This window comes from Eubalaena glacialis, chromosome 8 (assembly GCF_028564815.1).
Source record: "Eubalaena glacialis isolate mEubGla1 chromosome 8, mEubGla1.1.hap2.+ XY, whole genome shotgun sequence".
Lineage (NCBI taxonomy): Eukaryota > Metazoa > Chordata > Mammalia > Artiodactyla > Balaenidae > Eubalaena > Eubalaena glacialis.
In genome coordinates this window covers 114,293,931-114,318,682 of record NC_083723.1, presented here as the reverse complement: position 1 = coordinate 114,318,682, position 24,752 = coordinate 114,293,931, and the positions used below count along the sequence as shown (strand labels likewise).

Genomic DNA, 24,752 nt, shown 5'->3' with positions numbered 1-24,752 from the left:
TAACAGTCACTGGGTAAGTAATTTAGGGAATGGCCATGTTGTGAAATAGTACATTGGCATTTAAAAAATGTAGACCACTAATATGCAAGTTTCTTGAAGACAGGTGAGAAAAATTCAAAGATTCCATTTGTTAAAACACAGACACACATGCATGCACACACACTTGTAAATGTACAGAAAGGACAGTGGAAGATGTACATTGAATTGTTAACAGGGTTTAGTCCTGGGAAGGTGGGGGATGATGAATAATGGGAAATATTCATGTTTTATGCTTTCTTCTCTTATACTCGAAGATTATATTGCCAAAATAATAAACAAAGTAAGACAGAGTAGGCACTGACCAACTCAGAAAATATCCCTTTACCTCTCATTATTCATTTAACTCTGAGAAATTCACTTAATCTCTCAGGACTTCTCTTTTCTCAAGTACTTCAGGACTGCTATATGGATCAAATTACAGACTGACTAGATTTTGGAAGATTTTGAATGTGAATCAACACATGCAGAACTTACTCTGGACGAAGAGAAGAATGCAAGAATGCTCGACTACTTGGAAAGAAATATGACATGATAAAATCTGTTTTAGAAGCATTAACACCACACTACTGGTTGGACTAACATCCTTGTCAGACAGCAAGGAATATATAAGAATAGACAGCAATATTGGTAAAGCACTAAAAGGAATATATATATATACCAGCTGGAGAAAAAGTGAAACAAAACCATGACAGCAGGACAGAGAGCACAGGAAATACAAACCCCTAGCCTAGCATTTGAACCATCCCATATACTGTTCCAATGCCAATGCTATTTTCAAAAAAAAACAAATCATCTACACTTTGACCTTCACCTTCTTACATCTTCACTTTCTTCCTCCTCACATTTATAAAATCTCTCTTCCATCCATGGTCAGTTCCTGCTTCAAGACCCAGCTCAAGAAGCTTGCCTGGTGGTGCAATGGTTAAGAATCCGCCTGCCAGTGCAGGGGACACGGGTTCGAGCCCTGGTCCGGGAAGATCCCACATGCCGCGGAGCAACTAAGCCCGTGCGCCACAACTACTGAGCCTGCGCTCTAGAGCCCGCGAGCCACAACTACTGAAGCCCGCACGCCACAACTACTGAAGCCCGCGCGCCTAGAGCCCGTGCTCCGCAACAAGAGAAGCCACCACAATGAGAAGCCCGCGCACCGCAAGGAAGAGTAGCCCCCGCTCGCTGCAACTAGAGAAAGCCCACGTGCAGCAACGAAGACCCAACACAGCCAAACATAAATAAATAAATTTATATATATAAAAAAAAAGACCCAGCTCAAGAACAAGAGAAAGCCTAGTATACTATGGAAGAAGCCTTGAAATAACAAAACCTGGATATGAGTTTCAGTTATGCCACTACTGTCTTAAAACAAAAATTAAGGTTTTTCTTTCCTAATTCCAATCCTGTCACTCAAAACTAACAAGTCAAACATGAGTGGTGGGTGAAGAGGAATGGGGCACACTGTGCATGCACGAAGTAGTTCCTGCTTTTCTACTACTTCCCAACTTCTTCACTGCCCATTCTCACTTGAATGTTCTTCCTCCAAGTTCACTTTTTCCTGAGTGGATAAAGACAAATAAAGCTCTTCTTCTACCTTAATGTATGTTTTTTTGAAGAATATAGTAGGAAATACCTTCTTATCTGTTTCTAATCCTAGATATGCAAAGATAGCTAGATAAAATTAAAACAAATGGCCTTGCCCCACAACGACTATTCTAATTGAGGAGAGAAAGAACATATATAAATAAGACAAAACAAGTGCACACTCGGTAGTATGGAGGGCAGGTGCTACACTGGGGTTCAGAGCAATTGTGTGTAGTAAGCCAGGCAGGATTTAAATTTGTACAGAAAGGTTATTCCAGGCAGAGAAATGGAGATAGGCAAAAATGAGCATGCTGGGCAAGGAAAGTAGTGAGACAACAGTGAATAAATCAGTCTGGTCAAAACAGAGGACCAAACTGATTTATCCATTCAAGGGAGAGAGAGACCTACTAAAGATTTTAGACTTTTGACCATACATGTAATAGGGAACCACCAAAAGTTTCTGTGTGGAGGCAACATATGATAAATTCATTTCCACTCAGGAATGACTGGCTTTTCTTCACATTTAGATATCTTCAAATGTCATTTCATCAAAAAAAGTTTTCTCCACTCACCCTGTCAGTGTAGCCCCTTGCCCACTGTCTCAGACTTAACCACGCATTTTTGTCATAGCACTTAACATCACTCCTGAAATCACATTATTTCTTTTCACACTTGGTTGTGAAAGAACATTAGAATGTAAGCCCCCATCACTAAAACAGAAACCCCTGTCCACTTCTGTATCCCCAGCATTGCACATGGCACATAGTAGGTCCTCAGTAAGTATTTAAGTGAAAAAATGAATGAATGCTGATCTCAGCAATTAGCAACACTCTCAGAGACATAAAAAAATAAATCACTTCTTGAAGGGGAATTTTTTTTGTTAACTTTTACTGTGAATTCTCTTTACTTTTCCCATTTAGCCCTCATTAATCTGATACCCCTTGCTTGCCCTTTTCTATTTCTTGCTCTGCTTAATTCCATTATTACCTAAATTTCATTACTGCAAACACTGTTATAATAAACACCAAAAAGGGGGGACACATAAAAACCTACCTGAATTTGGATATTTTACAAATTACATTATCCAATACATCAACATATATGCTTATATTTTTTGACCCTGTAGACCTAAAAAGTCTATGGGGTAATATATAGTCAAGATGTTTTATTCAATATAGGTCAGAGTAAAACACCAAATGCTTTAAAAAGTTCCCTTGGGCTTCCCTGGTGGCGCAGTGGTTGAGAGTCTGCCTGCCAATGCAGGGGACATGGGTTCGAGCCCTGGTCTGGGAAGATCCCACATGCCGCGGAGCAACTGGGTCCGTGAGCCACAATTACTGAGCCTGCGCATCTGGAGCCTGTGCTCCGCAGCAAGAGAGGCCGCGATAGTGAGAGGCCCGCGCACAGCGATGAAGAGTGGCCCCCGCTTGCCACAACTAGAGAAAGCCCTCGCACAGAAACGAAGACCCAACACAGCCATAAATAAATAAAAAAATAAAAATTTAAAATTAAAAAAAAAAAAAAAAGTTCCCTTCATGAGTAACTATCATCAAATTATTGGATTGGCCAAAAAGTTCATTCAGGTTTTTCCGTAAGATCTTACTGGAAAACCTTAACAATCTTAAAGAAAAACCCAAACAAACTTTTTGGCCAACCCAACAGAAAGGATTATACTAAGTCATTTGATCTTGCCACCTGCACATCAAGACAGAAAGCATCACATTTAAAAAAATATTTCCAGTGATAAGACAATCCATGACTTTGCTTGATGTTTGTGGTTAATCACCTGTATAATAAAAATATTTGTTTCAAGTTTTTGGTTTTTACCATATGTTTGCTCTGTGTTCATTGTCTACATCTTCCAAATGATGCATTTATAACTCTATCCCACCTTTCTCCATGAATAGCCTCAGAGAACACACTAGTTTCTTCAGATTTGTTAAAATGCAGTTTATAAAACTGTGCCTATCTCCAAAAAAGATCTAGAGAGTTCAGGGACTACTAAGTGATGATTCCTGGTTCTTAGGTAATAAGCATTTATTGAGAATCATTGTACAGAAAGACAAATGTGTGGGAATTCCCTGCAGGTCCAGTGATTAGGACTCTGCACTCTCACTCCCGAGGGCCCGGGTTCAATCCCTGGTCCGGGAACCCAGAAGTTGCCATGGCGTGGCCAAAAAAAAAAAAAAAGAGAGAGAGAAACAAATGTGACAGCGAAACATGTTGACAAAGTATCAGGCTATGAAAAACAACCTGCTTAAACAATGACTTCCAGACCTCATTCTGCTTTGCTTGGATATTATTGGTCTTTGCTACTTTTTTCAAGAGTCATCCTAAATGACAGGTCCAAGATTTGAGATCCACTTCAAAAAACAACAGGGGGCTTCCCTGGTGGTGCAGTGGTTAAGAATCCACCTGCCAATGCAGGGGAGACGGGTTCAAGCCCTGGTCCGGGAAGATCCCACATGCTGCGGGGCAACTAAGCCTGTGCACCACAACTACTGAGCCTGTGCTCTAGAGCCCGCGAGCCACAACTACTGAAGCCCGCATGTCTAGAGCCTGTGCTCTGCAACAAGAGAAGCCACCGCAAGGAGAAGCCTGCACACCGCAACAAAGAGTAGCCCCCGCTTGCCACAACTAGAGAAAGCCCGCGTGCAGCAACAAAGACCCAATGCAGCCAAAACAAAACATAAAAAACAAAAACAAAAAAAAAACCCCAAAACAAACAGCAGGATGGAGAGGACATACGTAATTATAAATGAAATAAGGTAGCTGTGTGTAAAATATTTACTGAAGCTGGCATACAGGTACATGAAGTTCATTATACAACAACTCTACTTTTATTTATAGTTGAAATTTTCTATTAATGAAGTTTAAAAAGACTCCTCAAACTGATTCAATATTACAGAATAAAAATTAGAGTAAAATTAATTTGTATTTGATCTACAAAGACTGGACATCAGCACAATAGTTCATCTTATTTACATGTATGTATATTTGTATTTAACCATTAATCCAAGTCACAGACAAACATGCTGACCAACCTCAATTAGAGACAGACTAAACTAAAACAAGATTCTGGAACACATGGTCTCTGGGTCCCCTTAAAAAAATCACTTCCATAAGCCTGAAGTATATTAACTTATTTTAAGAATATGAAATTAATGACTGCAAGATTATTCTCAATAACAGAAAAAGGTTATTTCCCAAGGACAGAAGTACCCCAAGTTGAACAGCTCAGAGTATTCATGTGCCAATTTGCCAACAATACTCCAAATTATATACAGGACTGGGTTTTTAAAGTTTAACGGTAAAGCTCTAATTATTCACTGGGAAGCTCTTAATACGCCTCTGACTTCCTAAGCACCAAATGTATTTTTGGTTTACTGCTTGTTAAAGGAATGCGTATTTTTGTAAGAAACCGAGAATAAAATATAAGCAGCAAATCTGATTAATATAAGGACACTTCAAAATCCATATCTGGTAAAAACCTGGGCTATCTGGCAGTTTTGCAAATTTGGAAGCTCTAGAAATTGGCGGTCATAGAGATTAAAAAAAAAAAAAATTCAAGCCAGTCATCTGGGCCAATGTTTTGTTTTCTTTTTTTTTTTTTTATTTTGGCCATGCCATGGCGGCTTGTGGGCTCTCAGTTCCCTGAACAGGGATTAAATTAAACTTGGGCCACAGCAGTCAAAGTGCCGAATCCTAACCACTAGACCACCTGGGCTAATGTTAAAAACACTTGTTTAAAAACGCCTAAGTATCCCAAAACAAACCCTTTCCAGAGAAGAGGTTATGAGTTTAAACTGTCTATAGACTAATTTTTTCACATCTGCATGTGAAACCACTGCTGTCATGTTTTTTTGTTTTTTTTTTTAACTAATTAATTAATTTATTTATTTATGGCTGTGTTGGGTCTTCGTTTCTGTGCGAGGGCTTTCTCTAGTTGTGGCAAGTGGGGGCCACTCTTCTTCATCGCGGTGCGCGGGCCTCTCACTATCGCGGCCTCTCTTGTTGCGGAGCACAGGCTCCAGACGCGCAGGCCCAGTAATTGTGGCTCACGGGCCCAGTTGCTCCGCGGCGTGTGGGATCTTCCCAGACCAGGGCTCGAACCCGTGTCCCCTGCATTGACAGGCAGATTCTCAACCACTGTGCCACCAGGGAAGCCCTGCTGTCATGTTTTGATAAGCAACTCAATATCAAGATACTCTCCAGCTCCTTATCTGTTAGAAGGTAACACTTTTTCCACAGTCATTAATTTTTGAAACTCAAAGTTAGTTTTTGGAACATTTATTTCACTTTCTTCTTCTGGGTGATTGATTATTCATTTAACACAATGGAGGGACACCGTTCTAGATGCTGGGGATATAGCAGTGAACAAAATGTCCTTGCCCTTACTATGAAACTTACATGCTACTGAGTGGCTGAGAAAATTCTGTGCAGGTTTAGTCCTTATCACTTATTCTGCTTCTCTAAACTTTCATGGCTCCTCTAAATTTGTACTATCAAAGAGACTTCAGCAGTTTTAAAGTTCAGGTTTGTAGGTATCCAAGGGATTGATTATAACCAGGCCTTAAAAGAAAGCATTAGAGAAGCAATAAAGGAGTTTCAATTAATAAAAACTTCATTTTGGATAAAACCCAGAACCTACTGGGGACACCGTAAAATCAACTCAGGATTTTTGACAACCAATAAATACTCCCATCCAATCACTTCAAAAGGCAGATAAAATTTTACTATATTCCTGTCCCTAAGTATTTCTCAAGATCAGCTTTTCTTAAATTCTATTTCAGAGCTGCAGACTCTCTTTATAAAAACAAAATGTCATGGAAAAATCCCTGTATTTAAAATGTGTAAAAATTCCCGTCAAAATAAGAAAGACTGGCCTGTCCCCAGGTCCTCAGGGAATGAGGTACCTCTAAGGACATTTCAGAAACATCTGAAAGTCACTGTCTTAGGTAACTGTGTTACCTAAAAAAACTAACAACACAACAAAAAACATTTTAAAAAGTATTCGGATTAAAATAACTCTAAGATTCCTGTGTGGTATAATATACTGTGATTCTTTGTGAGACATCTGACAAAGACAATTTCTCTGAACCTTAATTCTTCTATCTATATAAAATGACGGCCATAGTAACGTGTATGGACCTAGAGACTGTGATAGAATGAAGTAAGTCAGAAAGAGAAAAATAAATACCATATGCTAACACATATATATGAAATCTAAAAAAAAAAAAAAAATGGTTCTGAAGAACGTAGGGGCAGGACAGGAATAAAGACGCAGACGTAGAGAATGGACTTGAGGACACGGGGAGGGGGAAGGGTAAGCTGGGACGAAGTGAGAGAGTGGCATGGACTTACATATACTACCAAATGTAAAATAGATAGCTAGTGGGAAGCAGCTGCATAGCACAGGGAGATCAGCTCAGTGCTTTGTGACCACCTAGAGGGATGGGACAGGGAGGGTGGGAGGGAGACACAAGAGGGAGGAGATATGGGGATGTATGTATATGTATAGCTGATTCACTTTGTTATAAAGCAGAAACTAACACACCATTGTAAAGCAATTATACTCCAATAAAGATGTTAAAAAAAAAATGATGGCCTTACACTAGAAGACATGATGGCCTGTCAACACTAAAATTATACTATGATGAAGGCTATAAGAATTAGTAGTGGTCACTTCTGAATTTAGGATAGATGCATTATGAGAGTATACATTTCCATCTCTGCAGATCTTAATCTCAAGTTTCTGCTTTAGATTTAATGCCTTCTGTAAATTACTACTATCACATATCCTTTTCCTAGATCACTAGGAACTAGATGGAAAGATTTTTTTTTAAGCACTTCAATATACTTATCTTTCCTTAGGGAACATATGTGCCAGAAATAATGTGGCTCATTTTTTTTTCTTTTTGGTGGGGGAGGGGAGGACAACTCTACTTAGGTTTTTTGTTTTGCCTAAATCTGAAAGGGGATGCTGTCTACTTTCTGCATGGTAAATAGAAGAGGGAGAAAACTAAGTGTTCCAAAGGAGGAGAACAGTGAGACTAGAACAAAAAATTCTAGATGAACAGGAAAATAATCCATGCCTTTGAAATATAAAAACTTCCTAATTATAGAAATATTCATGCTTCTTATAAAAACCATAATCTAAAGATACATATACACACAATTATTTTGATTCTCTGTTCTACATTTTACCTCCTCTAATTAATTTGTTAGCTTAAGAGTCAGTTATACCAGAATAACCTACGTGGGAAAAGAATCTGAAAAAGAATAGATATACATATAACTGAATCATTTTGCTGTATACCTGAAACACAACATTGTAAATCAACTATACTCCAATATAAAATTAAAAAAAAAAAAAAGTTAGTTATACCAGAGTACCAGACTAAAGAATGGTAAAATGTTACAGGGGCACTTTCATCAAGCTGAATTCCAGGAACTTCCCTAGTGGCACAGTGGTTGGGAATCCGCCTGCCAATGCAGGGGACAAGGGTTCTATCCCTGGTCCGGGAAGATCCCACATGCCGCAGAGCAACTAAGCCCGTGCGCCACAACCACTGAGCCCGTGAGCTACAACTACTGAAGCCTGCACGCCTAGAGCCCATGCTCTGCACAAGAGAAGCCACCGCAATGAGAAGCCTGCACACCACAATGAAGAGTAGCCCCCACTCACCGCAACTAGAGAAAGCCTGCAAGCAGCAACGAAGACCCAACACAGCCAAACATAAATAAATAAAAAATAAATATATATATTAAAAAAAGCTGAATTCCAAAAATATTCCATACTGTCAGTTATGAGTATATTTTTAGAAACCATACTCTTCATCTCCAAGTGCTCGGTATAAAGTTCAACCTTTTTATAATAATAATAAGCCAAAAAATATATTTCTGTGTATTATTCTGCTAAATAATCTAGAATATTGATGAGTCATATTCTGCTGGAAGTGACAGATCTGAGGAACAAGGTCTGGAAAACTAAAGGGCAACCTTCAGTTACACGACAAAGAAAAAGCATTATAAAAACAGTTACAATTTAGTTTTTTGTTGTTTTTTTTTTTTTTTTTTAAGATTTATTTTATTGATTAATTGATTGATTGCTATGTTGGGTCTTCATTTCTGTGCTAGGGCTTTCTCTAGTTGCGGCAAGTGGGGGCCACTCTTCATCACGGTGCGCGGGCCTCTCACTATCGCGGCCTCTCTTGTTGCGGAGCACAGGCTCCAGACGCGCAAGCTCAGTAGTTGTGGCTCACGGGCCCAGTCGCTCCGCGGCATGTGGGATCTTCCCAGACCAGGGCTCGAACCCGTGTCCCCTGCATTAGCAGGCAGACTCTCAACCACTGCGCCACCAGGGAAGCCCTACAATTTAGTTCTTTTCATCCTTGATCTAACATGTCAAAAAAATAAAAAAATAAAAAAATAAGCATCTTCAACACACAGAAGTGTGAACTATTAGATTCTGTGCCAGAACAGCATGTGTTCTACAGAGATTGGATGCTAAAGAAGTCTGAGCTCTGTAATTACAAACCATTTGTACATAGGATAAACTGTTATAAATAGCCCTTTTCAGTAATAAGGGTCATGAGAAAGTCACTCTGTGGATGATTTCAAGTTCTCAAGGACAACACTCTGTGACAACCTTGGACTCTTACAAAGTCCTAGAGCCAGCCCTTAAGACTCTGCTTAAGAGGTTCACAACCACTTAACCCCATTCTTACATATGACAATCTCTTGCCTATTAAGCTGACAAAAAGGAGATATTTCTCATACAGAGTTTCCCTGGCAAGTGCCTTTCCAAGGGCTTTCCTTAACTGTTTTTTCATGTGATCCAAGACACCATCAATTTTAAGCCTCATCATTAAATTCTGTACCATAAGAAAAATGTTACAAATTAAAATAGTGTTTTTCTATCATCAATTTTAAGATGCATATTTCAGAGATATTAAAATTTGAAAAAATGTGCTTCTTACAAATCCACCAGCAAGAACTTTATAAGAAGGAAAGTCCAAGACCAACACTAATCCTTTTTATTTAACATGATGAAGGATTAAGTATTACCTACAGAGTAGAAAACATGTTGAATAAAACTACAGCTCAGAAAATTTGGGTTTGGTTCCAGTTTTACCTTAAATCAATAGAACTAAATGATTTTGACTAAATCACTTTACTGTCATTAAGGCTAACTATGGAACATATACCCAACAGAATTATTTTGAGAAATAAATGAATGTGACTGCATTGTATACATTATAAAATGTAAAAGTACAATTGTGATGTCAGATTTTTTTCATTATTATTAATGCCATACCTGAAGAATATAATAATATGTCAAAGTCCTGCTATGGCTGGTTTTAAAGTACTAAAAATTTAAATTCTGCCATTTTATCGACTAATCTTTTCCTCAAAATTCACTTGAAGTGATAATTTAGCCTTAAATATCATTAAATGTTAAATTTAATAGTAAATGTGAAGAATCAAATACTACTACAGAGAATTACTAATATTATAGATTTCAACTGTATTATAGCAGAGTAGAAAATACTTTAATTATGGAAATTCTAAAGAGCAGATATGAGGGTTAATTATCTGTCACAGTCCTAATTCAAGTGCTCAGAAACTGGATGTCTTCCCTTTTAATATTATACTTTAAAAAAATTTAGGTATAACATATTTTTTAAATGTTAGCTCTTCTATTCCTTTTAACATAATACAGTTTCGACGGTCTTTCCTATTGGAAAAAGAGGTGTTTTCTATCAAAAATGCCTTGATACTTATGTATTTGGGGTATTTAACTCCTCCTGTCAGGAAGAAACCACTCTTTAAGACTCCGAGCTTCCACTGTAGGGTGCACGGGTTCCATGCCTGGTCAGGGAACTAAGATCCCGCATGCCACGTGGCAGGGCCAAAAAAAAAAAAAAGAAGAAACCACTAATTTAGACATCTTTAATTAAGGGAATTCATTGCTTCTGCAAATGGAAGTTTGAAATCTTTTCTTCATTTCAGACAAATGACAAAGTCAGCTAAATGTTTAGGCCCTACCAGCCCTCCTCTGCTATCCTTGTGAATGGAAGCTCTTGAAAGTGAGTTATCATTTCAATCAAATCCAAAAGCCAGGGAATCAAATCCTCTGTCCCATTTAAATAGGTCCATCATCATGTGATTTATCTACCAAATTAAAATGATGCCCTAAGATTAACCAACATCACTAGATATAGAACTTAAATTAAGTGAGCTTTACATCACTAGGAGTAAGCAATATAAGTGAATTTTAACCGACAACACTACTCGCAAATTAAGTTGTGTAAATTTAAGTATTTACCAGTATATTTTCCCCACAATGATTTCCACATTCAAATGTGCACAAATCTTAATAAAAAGGTATACTGTTTTGGATGAAAGTCTACTCTGCTCAACAGTGAAGTAAACAATTTAAAAAATCATTTATATTATTTCTAAACTAAAAGTGCAACTGCTGTATAATAACTGCCTCTATGTTCCAAATAAGAAATGCTTTTTAAAAGCTTGCTCTGAAGAATGGAAAAAATTATAAAGTAAAACACAGCAATCATTTTTGTGAGGAATCCAATTATTGCAGATCTAAATTATCAACCTGAATATAAGGGATGCAAATTGCTACGCTAACAAGTGTTTAAAAAAAAATCACTGCATGATAATGTGACACGAAATTAAGACTTTATCAAGTAGCTTGTTTTCGTAGTATACCAATAACAAAACAACAGATTTAATAAACACGTACAGTTCCAGACAGGACATCATGGGGGCAACAATTCAGAAGGTGACTCTTGCATACTCTGTCATCACTGAATTTGATTCGTTGACGAGTAGTATCTCCTGTAATAGAGGAAAGTTAATAACATTCAAGGTTAGACAACTGGAAAATATTTATTTTCTGAGAGCCCTACCATCACTAGCTTTTTATGTGTGGCTATACACACACACATTTATAAATCAGCTCAAGAGGGGTTAGTTTTTATATAATATCCTACAGAAAAACTATTTTAGACAACATGCAGTTGCAGTATGTGTACTGCACATGTAATTCAAATAGTCAAAGTGGGAAAGCAATGCATTCTGTTAAACAGAGTACTTCAGAAAAGCATAGGATGTAGAGCAGGAATGGACCTTAAAGGTTATCGAGTCCAACTCCTTCATACTGCAGATGAGGAAACTGAGGCCCCAAGAGGTTAAGTGACTTGCAGCAGACCCACTAGGAGAATTTCTACTGGTATACAATGTTCCCTACTTGACACTAAGCACTGATTTATATTGTAATTATTTACATTAATTGAAAAACATAAAAAGTAATCTTGCAAACATTGCATACACACTGCGAATCCCCACTGAACCCCAGACGCCATTTCTTCCACTATTTTGTTCCAGCTGAAGTGTCTCCCTTTTGCTGCTGGGAGGAGTTAGAGAGGGTAGAATAACGTGTTTAAGAGCGTACAAACCTGGAAGAAGGACTTACACACCAGTCAAACAAAGGCATACTGCCTAAATGAAATGTTAACTTTAATGCCTCCAAAGGTCCCACACCTCCAAGTTTTATGTAGTCTGTGCTATATATGGCCAAACTGGGTACATTTAAATTCATTCTGTCTTCATTTAACATAATACACCTCCTAAGCAACAGAAGCACCCAACCTGCTAATCAAATATGCCTATCTACTCAAAACTTTAAAGAATCTAAGAAAAAGAAAGGTAACTATATTAACAAAATATAGATGTTACAATTTTTTTGCTTAGAATCTCTTTGGGGGGGAAAAAACTCTTAAGGACATTTCCTCTAAGTAGAATGATAAGCCCTAGGAAATGAAAGTGTTTTATTTTTAGCCTTAAACTGATAGCGTCATTGATGAATGAAAACCTACTGGTGAATTCCTGAAGCAAGAACTGTTGGTACCAAAATAGATTTTAAATACCACTGAACTAAAAACTTTCATCTAGGAAGTGATTCAATTATCTAAATTAATTTGTTTTTCACATGTGAATAACAAAAAAGGTTAAAACTATACCCCTTTCACATGGTCTTGTTTTGAAGAGCTTAACTCAAAGTCAACTAAATACTATCATTTTTAGGCGGGGTAAGATTTTGTTCAAATTGTTTTAACTTGGTTAAAAAGACTTAAAGAACATATTAATTTACAACCAGGTTTATAAAATTTTAAGAATAATAATTTATAGCTAAAATGATAGCTTCAGAGCAGTTCAACAATAGGTTTTCTAGAGGCTAGTCTCTAGTTAAAGTAGGTTATTTTGACACCACAATTTGGAATAATTAATTTAGTGTTCACGCCTGCTACTATAATAAAGGTTATTTTGATGGTCCTTTTTTCCTTTTAAACACAACTGCTTTTGTTCCACATTCATTAACACATCTGAAAAGTTAGTGATAACTCACGGCTCGGCGAATGCGGGGCCTTTCTGACACTCCCTTGCAGACTGAAGTAGGCAGGCATAGATACATTGAACCTTTACAAATAAAACAAGGGGCCAGATTGTTCAGTCTGTATAGAATAGACTCTGCCAGCAATTTCAATATAGCATCTAGAAGTACATGTTGACTGTAAAGATTCTTGTATATGAAAACAAAAGTGAACAAAATCAGGGTTTTTTGTTTTGTTTTCTTTTAAAATATTGACTTAACAAGTGTAACCCTAGAGAAGAATATGACTGATCACAGGTAAAAGTCCAAGGCTGGAGCTCTGTAAAGTGGTCCTTGGGCAAACTGGGGTTTTGAAAAATGTTTTTTTATAAAGTATATTTCATCAAGACTTTGGTGAGGGCCTTAAGCTCATGTCAGAATGGTACTCTGATGAGCTCACACCAGAATGGCAATGCTGTATTAGAAGCTTTTTGCTTTCTCGCACGTACCCAAATTATGCTAAGAAATTTAAAGATAATATAAATTTTTTGAAGAAGAAAAAAAAACTTACATATCTAGAAGTCTCCCTGCTACAAGTTTCTAAGTTTTTCAGTAATGCAACAGCAGTATTGTTTCAGTGCTTTGTCAAACTAATGGCTCAAGAATGACAAGCCAGGCCTTAGACTAAAATCAAGATTCTCAGAAGTTTTACTAGTCAAACATTTTCTCTGAAATCACGACATAAATCTAATATTAAGACATATGTGCCTTGAAGACACTGCTATCAGATAAAATGAGAACAATTCCAAATATGAATTAAGCAAAATTATCCCTGAGGACCTTTAGGTGTCAGTTTCTATAAATGCCAAAAAGTATTTTTAAATAACTCCTCACTACATACGAATGGTTGCTCTATAAACATTTGATAACTGCAGTAAACACAATAAATACAGCTATCAAATATCAGCCTGTACAGTACAGAAATCTTTATAACAATGAAATAATAAAATTCCTAATAATTTGAGATACAGAAATACCCTGAGAGGGACTAGCAACTGAATATCTGTTTATTGATATTTTTTAAATTTTACTTGAGAGACTTTAAGGTTAACATTTTAAAATAATTTGACTATATTACCATACAGTATTTAATAAATGTATTTTATTTGGGCTTAAGCCATGAAAGTATAATCTGGCTAAACCAACAAAGAATTTTAAAATAAAAATACTAGTAATATAAACTGTCAATATATCTGGCCCAAACCATGTTTTTCAAAAGAAACTAGGTAAAACAGCACCCACTAAAAAACAAAGGAGGGGGGAGGGGGGAGGGGGGAACTATAATTAATAAGGAACAAATATGAACCAAATCTCCTTATAATACAAGGAATTACTTTATTAATTCAATGTACTTTATCTTTGGGTTTTCTGGGTATATATTCATTATAAAAATAATCTAAGTTAAAAGAACAATTGCTCTGTTACACTAATATTGGATCCAAATAATAGAATCAAGCCCAATACTGAACATATCCTCTGTGCTAGGCAATGGGATTACAAAGAGGCATTTAAGACAAGCTCTCTACCCTCAAGGAGCCCCTCATTTTCCTAGAGAAACAGGATATTTAAATACAGTAACAAGTAATAACAAAAGGAAGCATGATCCAAGTGCCAGATGAATGTAATGGATGAAATACTACCAAATAGTAGTACTTCAGGAATTCTAAGACTAGAATGACCACCAAGGACTGAAGAGGTTAGAGAAGGCTTCATGCAATAGTAGAAGCCATTATTTGAAGGAAAGACAGGACTTAGACCAAAGGAAAGGGGAAAGAAGAGCATTCCAAACTGGCGGTAATACCTTTGACAAAGCTTATAGAGGCAGGAAGGTTTGGGAAACAATAAGTAAGTCGTATCTGGCTTTGGCAAATGGCTTCATGTAGGGGAATAGCAAAGCTGGGGCAAGAATATTTTTAGGGTAAAATCTGATTTAATTTTTTCTGCACCCAGATTTTAAATGTGTAAACAAAGAAAAAAGTTTAAAAATAATGGGGCGGAGATTAGACCAAGCTATTTGAGTTCACAACAACAAAATGCCCTATCCATAAAAACATGGCAGGCTCTCTTCTCTATGACCTCCGTAATACTAATTAATTAGGCTTTGTACATAACTATAATGATGAGATTTGAGATTAAAAACTTGATTTAGAACTTTGAAAGGAAAAGTGTTCTTCATCTGAATGGAAGCATCAAAATTTCTATTAATGTTTTTTCTACCAAGCAACTACCTTCAGAGTAACAACTCTCTTAACCTCTGTTGTTCAACCCCTTCATGAGTTTCATGAATCATAACCTATACTTGAGAACACCTCAGTCATAGGTGTACAATAAAAACTGGAATAAATATTATTCCTCTCAAGGTCTTTCAGTAACGTTAACAGAGCCTCAGTAACGTTAAGAGAGCCTGAGGTGCTACTGAGGCAGTTTCACTCAGGGAATATGGACAGCCCACTCTAAAAAGAAGGCTTCTGTCCAAACTACTCAAATATTGCTATTCTCAAAATCCCCTTCAATCTGTAGGGAGGGAAAGATAAACCCACTGTAAATCCCAACACTGCCATTTTATGGTCCTGCCCTTTCTGAAACAGACTTAAACTGTAGTAGCAACACTTAAAAATCTTAGCCTAGATGGTATCTGACATCATTTTACATGGTGCATGCTATTTTCCCAATATCCACCCCCTCCCTTCCAGTGCCAACCACCCTCTCCCTCCCATACAAACAATAAATCAAATCAAGTTTCATAGATTTAGGTGCTATTTTAAAAACATCAAAATTTTACTTTACCCATTCTCTCCGATGCTCCCTGTATTTTTTTAAGCTGTGAGTGGATGACCATGCTATGTGATCAACAACTGTGAAGGCTAAGCAAAAGTGAACTGAGTTTAGTATTGTAATTTCAAAAGAACCTTAAACTTTGTAATATTTGACATATATAATGGTATGCAGAATCCTTATTTTACCGCATTTTATCAGGCATTAATGGCAAGCAATTTACAAAAACAACTAATTAGTATTTCTTTTGTACAGAATCAGCTAAGAGCTTAGCTTAGAGAAAACAGAGAAGAGAAAACTCAACAGCACACAAAGCAAATGGAAGCATCCTAGTTTATAAATGGGGCCAGAAGAGGAAAAGCTCTCCCACATTCTCCAATGTGACAACCAAAGCCCTCCCCACAGGCATACTTGTTAGGGGCCACGTGTCACTGTTGGCTTGGGACAGGGCAGGCACATTCCCTCTGAAATAAATTCCATACCCTTTCAGTGAAAGGAAAGCCAGAGCTAGAAAGAGAGGTGTATAAGCTTAAAGTTTCTCATTTCCCTGTGCCCTCAAATCTTCAAATGTTCCACCTTCTTATTACCATTTCTTTCAACATAAGCTAGGACTCCACATAATAATGTGGGAACTATATAAAGACCAATTTCTAGTCTAGTAACAGAACAGGAAGAGACCTGTCCTGTACAGTAAACACATGTCTTCATATGGACAAGTAAACCCCTATGTCTTCACGTGGAACCAAGATAAAAGCTACTGCTTCACCGTAACTATTATAGTAAAGAGCAAATTTGATCATTTTTACATACTCCTCCAATAGGCTCACCAAATCCACTAACATCTCCCACCTACCTTTGTTGTTCCTTTAGAATTTAGCCTAAAGCTCACCTATAAGAACCCTTCTATAATAACCTTAAAAGAAAAAACTCTTACTACTCCATGTTACCTTGTTAATAAATACACTCAGTTTAATTCATTGTATATTTATATAGTACAAAGTATAGGGTTCATTTTATGAAAAGATTCACTACCATGTCTTAACATTATATGATTACTGATGCTTTGAAAACATTTAATAGGACTCAATACACGTCAAACTTTTCAGGAATACATTTATTACATAAGGAAAGAAAAAATACTCAGCCAAAGATGGCAGCGGGAAAAACTAATTAAGGCATTCTCCCTTCCAAACGTAATATCAAGTCATTCTTTCTAACAGAACTTATAAAATCATACTGAGTATTAGTAGAGGCTTTCCTTTCCCCCAGAAAATGCAAAAAATACAGGTACTGAAAGGCCATCCCTCTTAATTCTTTCATATGGTCCTAGAGGTTTATCATTACAAATAGGTATCAATATCACCCCCACCATAATCGCCATGACAAGCCCGACATTTTAAAAATGCAATGCCCACTGCAGAAGAAATTTCCAAAACAAGTTCATTCTTGCTGAATATGACCAAAGATTAATAATGCTAAAATAATTTTTTAAATCTATCAGCCTACTTGTCTATGAAAATCCATATAAAAAATTACAAGGAATGAGACTGGGAAACAGCCTTGGTAGCAGGACGAAAAGCTTACTCAGGGCCTTTACGAGCTAACAGAATGGTGAAGAAAATGTGCAGAAAGAAATACTGAAGTAGCTACATTCCAAGGGCTCTATTCCACCCCTGCCACAACCCTACCTTCCCTCATTATAAAAGCACAGAATCTTGGTCACTGGCAGGGCTCAATGCCATCACATTTCTGCCAGGGGGATATATGCTTTAGGAAATCAACATATTCCTCCTCTTAGATTTAAGACACACATTAGAAAAGCCTGAATAAACAGTTACCCACAAATTTAGTCCTAAAAGTGGATTATATACAATTTGTTTTATGGTATATGTCATAAAGGGAAGTCAGTCATTAAAAAGTTGCAGCCTGCTAAATTTCGTATTTTGATACTTAATTGCAGAGCTGCAATTCTGATACAGTAACACTCATACTCTGGATATGTGACGCCTTCTATCATCCAGAACTTTTTATACACAAAATTAGAAGTAACGAAAGCTATCTCTGGCTATGAAGAAATAGCTGAAAAGAACCAAAGAAAAAGTAATTGGCTGATTTGTCTATTAAAGAGACAAGTTCTCCATAGTTGGTGATAGCTATAAATGCTAAATAAGCAGAGCCTCCCCAAATCTAAAACTAATGAAGAAATAAAAAGGAAAAATAAATGAGAATATCAAAGGACAGAGGCGACAGACAACTCAATGATAAAGGAAGTTAAAATGAAAAACAGCGATTACCATGAAGGAGACTGAGCCTTACAACTACTGAAACAACAGAGCAGGAAAACCGTGACATATTCACAAGAATTGCCTTTGGGGGAAAGGACTGAAACTGTGAAGGAGACCATGAGGGACTCCATTTGTAACACTTTACTTAATGAACAAATAACATTTGTTCTCCTATAGGTGTTTGGTGGTCTTTTATATTTTTTTTAAAACTTTCTTCAAAATTAGACACCTATATGCAATTAGAATCACAGAATTTATCACTTAAAAATAAACGTAACTGTTCATGTGCAATCTTCACTCCCTACTAGACTTTCAGCCCCTCGAGAATTAGAGTCCTATGTCACTACTTTATTGCAGAGTCAAACGACAACAGAAGCAAGTACTTCCATAATCTCTAAGAAAAAGAAAGCAAGAAAAAAACTGAAACAACTCAGCAACCCAGGGATATTCAGGTTCTAGTCCCATCAACAATTACTACACCCTAAAACACATCGGCCAGTATCAGAACACCACGTCTGGGGAAGTATTCCCTCTAATACTATCAGGCAAATTAAATCATTTGATTTATTTTCATACCAGAATTTCTCAAAATTCTAAAATCTGAGGTGAATCAACTGTTGATCTAGTAAGCATGCCTTGCTGGTTCCGGTCCATAATGCAGAATCACAGCACTTTCCCGAGTTTCTAGTTCAGGGGTTTTCTTTGATAATCAGCTTTTCTCACAGCCAGCACCTTTCACAATCCCACTGTGGAAGAGGTTGGCGAAATCCTGCAGAATTGCTGACCACCATGGACCACAACATTAATGGAAAGGTAAGATGAAGCTAAATACGTAATTTCATCCTAGAAGTCTAGATGGACCTCTCTGGGGACTTCTATATCTCTCTATCTCATGGGTGTGTATTTCTGTCTATTTCTAAGGAAAAGTCATTTCCACCCAGTGGGTTAGGTATATACAGTTGAAGCAGCTTTCCTTCCATATGAGCAACTAATACAGTATTTCCTAAAGTATGGGATTTGGACAAAAAATAATTTTAGATGTTGTATGATTTCACCAACATGACATTTTAAACACCACTCAATCACTAGTGATTATTTATCATGATTAAGGCAAGAAAAAAGTTTCCACTTGGTGCTTAGTACGTACTTAATACATCTAATGAGTTCTAATTTTTAGCATAGGGTAAGTGACAACAGACTCTAGTTACCTCATAACACCATGTTGTTTTCATTGTATTTATTTTTCTGATGACATAAACTTTCATTTTACAATTAGCTTAAATTTTCAGAAAGTGAGTTGACAAAAAAAATTAAACAAAAAGAAAACAGGATAAAAAATAGTACAGGTGATATATGTGATTTAAATTTGGGAAACATTTAACCAGAACAGAGTTTCTCAAACTTTTAATGTGCATGAGAGTCACATGAAAGGCTTCTTAAAACACAAATTGCTGGCCCCCATCCCCAGAACTTCTGATTTGGTAGGTCTGGGGTGTTAAGTCCAAGAATATGTGTTTCTAACAAGTTTCCAGGTGATGCTAAGGTTGCTGATCTGGGCACCACATTTTTGATAAACACTGATCTAGAACAATGGTCAAAAAGCTTTTTCTTAAAGGGCCAGATAGCAAATATTTTACGCTTACCAGCTATATAACTCTGTTGCTGTTGTAAGGCAAAGCAGCTACAGACAATATATACACAAATGGGCATTTTGTGTTCCAACAAAACTTTATTTACAAAAAGCAGGTGGGCCATAGTGCCAACCCTGATCTAAAACACACCCTCAAGTAACTGAAAAGGGTATAATGCATATCATAGTAGGACAGAATATAGAAGCAGCTGAACAGCAAGGTGTCTATATACTGTAGATACTATCCAGTAAATATCCAACCTATTTTATTGAAAGGCAAAGCTTTGGAAAGTTTAACTCTGAAAGAGAAAACTGATGTTGGCAGAAACCTGAGGTCTCAAGAAAATAAAAACAATTTACCATGCATTCAGGAGACATGACAAAAGATTCAGCAAGGGCAGCTGGTTAAATTCTTTTCATGTTGAATCACAGAGGTCAACATCTTTGCACATGGTTCACAACTAAATTAGAACATAAGGATCAATATCTAGTAAGAGTATTTTAAGAAAAAAGTTTTAAAGACTCCTTTCTCTAGGCCATGTTAAATAGAAAAATATAACATTTATTTAGCTGATTGAGTTACATGTTACTTTCTAATGCCTTTGACTTTTCAGTCATAAGTTACTCAGTTAAAACAAAAACACTAAGCTGTAGCCAATTTCAGAGTTTTTACAAACTACTTTTCTCTCTATCCTCAATAATCTTACAAAACTGATTAACTGATCTATTTTGGCCTTGCCTTCTAACTTCTATCCCAGCAGCTGCTAGTGTATGAGATCTTAAACTGAAAAGGAACAGAATGACTTTTTTGCAGGTGCTGAATCCATAAGATTCCTGTCATAAACTTACCCTCCCTCCCACTCCCTCATTCTTTCTCCCCAAAATGTTCCAACTTTCCTCATCTTCACAGTCTACAACTTCTTGGTAGACTGACTATTAAGTTGGGTAGTACAATCAATTATGTGTCCTCAATGAATATACTAACATTTCAAGCACCTTTCTGGAATTCCATTCTTGAGGAGTACCTGCTTCATTTACCTAGTCTTGGTCACACTTACTGTTTTAAGCCCTCTGCCTATCTTTGCAACCCCAAACTTGCCTGAACCCTTAGGAACTTCAAGCTTTAATGTTGATATGAACCACCTGGTACTGAAACCCTCACTAAACCTCACCCCCATCCATGACACTTACTTGCCCTTGACTTCTTGCTACCCATCTTGAACATGTAGCTCACTACCATTTATCCTTATATGACATCTCACCAAAACCAGATCAAAGTATTTACTTGCTGCTTATAAAGCTTATGGACTGACAGACAAAATGATTTTTCTTTGCTTTTATTTTTTACCCGAAGCAAAAGAATGTCTCAGCAGCATAGATTTACTTGAGGAAAGCTAAACAACTGTAGAGAATCCAAGAACAATGCAGAGTTGTAAGAGGTGATATTATTATCAGCTGGGCTGTTCTGTAGACAAATATCTTTCAGAGTTCAAAGTGAGTTAAAGTTTTTTTAAATGGATTCACTATGTGGGTGTTAACAGAGTTTTCAGTGTTTTGATATGCTTGGACCTCCGATAAAATCAAATATTTACTAAAACTCTGTTTATGTTTAACTACTTAACCTTATGTTTGCTAAAATTTCTTATAACGTTAAAGAATTTACAAGCTCTGGAGTTAGATATAGCCCATTATTATTTCAAAAAATGTATATTTGCACATTAAAGGCTATGCCTCCTTCACTTAAAATGAACAATCCAAGTGGACTAGAAGAATGACTTACAACTGACCAAGAAATAAATATGATTCATTATGTTAATGAGAGAAAATGAAAAGAAAATGCTCTCAGTGTTGATGACAAGTCAAGGAACACAGATTACAGTAAAGATGATTTTACGAAAAAAATCCACTGAAGAAAACGCTACTTCAATCGTTGATTCAATAATTTATTTTGCAGAAAGGCAGCGAGGTCATACTGTCCTATAGGTTCAACAGTTACATATCACTAAACTTGTACTAGGTACAAGTAAATGATTTTCTGAACTGTATTTTCCTGGGTATCTCCTAGGATACATATCCTTTTAATTTTACATCCCATAAACTACAACTACCATATATATAAGTGATCAGCAAAAATATTAAATTACGATTAATGTACTCTATTAACTGAGCAAGAACATCATATGGTCAGAAGGATTACCATCAAAAATAGCTAAAATTATCTGAAAGCTTCAACTTCCCCTAAACATTCCCTAACCATAATGGGCAACTAATGATGCTATAAAATTCTAATCTATAATCTGAATTCCATTAGTCTACTGGTTGTTTTTGAGGACAGATGCCATTTCTGGCCTGGTGTAACCTTTACAAGATGGTCTCTGTTCCCATTTAAGGGTTATAAGCAATTAAGAGGTATGGAATCCCCAAAACTACCTTCTGTAACTTCTTTAGTTGCTAAACTTAGGATATACTCTAAATTCACACCCTCAATTTTGTTTAATTCCTATCCCTGGAACCTTGCAAGGCCTTTCTGGGGTCAGGGCCAGAGACTTCTCATAACTAAACTGTACTTGTTGGCAGAAGGGCTTTAGCTAAGGGACATCCTTCCAATTAAACCAACCCAACAAAAATAACTACAGTCTGTGTGAGGACACTAGGTTCCTGCAACCATCACACAGACAATTCAGCTGAACTGCTGCTTGACTTCCCCTGTGCTGCTCCTCCCTGCTTTCAAGTGGAGTATGTTCGGGGAAGACAACTGGTCCCTCTCCCTTCCATTAATGCTAACAACTAAAACAAAGGTAATTATAAAATTTAATGTATCTTAAACTTCAGACAAAATAAGATACTAATGTATATCTACTTACGGTTCCTCCCTTTTAAAAAACTTAAAATATACTTATTTTTCAACATTTTTGAGGATAACAGGAAATTACTTGGCTTCTCATTTAACAAATTATAGATTTAACTTGAGGCAAAAAAGGTTAAGTGACTTACCCAAGGTTACAATTAGAGGTACAGCTGGGGCTAGAAACCAGGTCTCCTGAGTCTCAGCCCAGTGCTCTTTTCCTTAGCCCATGATGCCTTATCAGAAAAATCCAAATACAGTCAGACCCCCCGTTACATGGGTATGAGTTACACTGATTCACATATACAAACTTTATATAGTGTGACCAATGTTTCAACTCACGCGGTACCCTGCTTCCATTTATGCAGTATGCCAGGCATCGGCACGATTTTCAGTGGCACACAGGCGGTTGCCACCACCAGGGCCCTAGGCAAAATTGCAAAGAAGGCAAAGTTTGTCTTTGGCCCTCCCACCTCCCTTATGCATTCCTCTCCCACCTCCTGGTCATCCCCCTGCCCAGCCTCCCAGCACCATCATGCTGCCCTCTGGTTGTCCAAAGCCTCCCACTTCCACCACTCAGCCAGGACTGTCCTTTCTAGGAGTGCCCAGGGATCTAAAATTACCTCTCCATTTCCCTACTAAAATTCCTATTTCTGAGAATTTCAGTAAAGTTTAGGTAATCTACATGATTAACCGATTTAAGTAATTCAAAGTAAGTTACATTTAACAGACTTAAATCTCCAATGAGTTTAAAAAGGAACTAATTAAAAATTCTGATTTGGGGGAGGGGAAGAGGAAATAAATCTTTCATTACGGGGGCAAAGAAGGTAAAAGAGAAAGTACTCTGGGCCTCCTGTGCCACTTCAGATTCCCTCACAGACAGGACACTAAGAGTTGAGGGGATGGTTACTGCCACCCTGACAAAACGACAGTGGTTGCTTTATAGTCAGTCTCTGGGATTTAAAAAAAAAAAAAAAAAAAAAATTGGACACAGCTGCTTTGAATACCCTCCTACCTACCTTTTCCATCTCTTTCCCACCTCTTGGATCCCCATTTCCACCTCTTAGTACCAAAGACACCCAACAGCATTCCCTGTAAGCTGTTCCTGTGTCCAATACAAAGCTTCCCATTATATGGTTTCAAATTACATGAGTTATTCAGAAAGGTATCCACGTCCCCCTATCCCTGGATAACTTCAAGTTGACTGTACGCTAAAAAAAAAAATCCTAATTATTTAAAGGTCCTGAATCATAAGATGAAATATGTAAACTCATTAACTATCTGGTAAGAAGGAAAAGAATACTGATTCTTGTCTTATATATATAAAAGAACTAATTTGGGTAGCTAAAAAAAATTCAATTCTTTTCCTTGAAAGTAGTATGTTTCTTACTTCTGGCCCAACACAGCAGTGAAAATCCAGTCATTTCAGCTAAATAATATCGTGGACTTGTAAACATGGGTTCATTGGTAAATCCTCTTAGTCTGGAGGCAAAAAAAAAAAAAAATCCAGTAACAGACACATAAAAATATAAATTTATTTGTATACAAAGCAGACTGGATTTTTAAGAAACCCAAGTTTCTGCTGATTACACACATAGGAAAAAAAAATATATGTACGTATATGTGTGTGTGTGTATATATATACATATATACTTATACACATATATATACACACACACACATTCTAATTCAGCTTTGCAATATTCGATTGGCTGCCTAGTTTGGAAATTTATCAGGTGATAGTAGTTACTTTGATCCAACTACCCTCCCAGTAAAATTAGGAAATTCAATCCATGCAGAAGGTACCAAAAACGGTACCCATCTAGGATTAAAAGGATCATGTAAAGTATGTCTTAAATGAAATGATTTCTATAATTTTACTACAAAGATTATTCTGTTAGCTAAGATCCTGGATTAAGTCCCTTCTCAATACCATATGTTATAAAAAACCATTCTTATCTAAAAGTGACAAATGGTAACTGATAAAACTTTCTCCAGTGGCATTTTTAATTAACGTTAACTTTCAAGGGTTTACTACACAAATGAAATTCATTTCCTTCCCAATCTTGCCTCCTCTCTACACAACCACAAGTAGGTTTGCGATCTACACCTATTTTTCTATACGTTCTACGAAGGTAAATTCCA

General features: G+C 36.8%; 1 protein-coding gene across 1 annotated transcript in view; it reads right to left on the bottom strand.

The window, feature by feature from the left end:
• LUC7L2 (LUC7 like 2, pre-mRNA splicing factor) overlaps positions 1-24,752 on the bottom strand; it is a 57,332-nt gene that overhangs the window by 31,283 nt on the left and 1,297 nt on the right. Inside the window, exons 2-5 of the mRNA XM_061198800.1 lie at positions 23,998-24,089; positions 22,950-23,033; positions 13,049-13,119; positions 11,384-11,478 (exon numbers count right to left, since the gene is read on the bottom strand). Coding sequence (XP_061054783.1) covers positions 11,384-11,478; positions 13,049-13,119; positions 22,950-22,987 — 204 coding nt within the window. The 5' untranslated portion in view covers positions 22,988-23,033; positions 23,998-24,089. The remainder of the gene's footprint in view (positions 1-11,383; positions 11,479-13,048; positions 13,120-22,949; positions 23,034-23,997; positions 24,090-24,752) is intronic.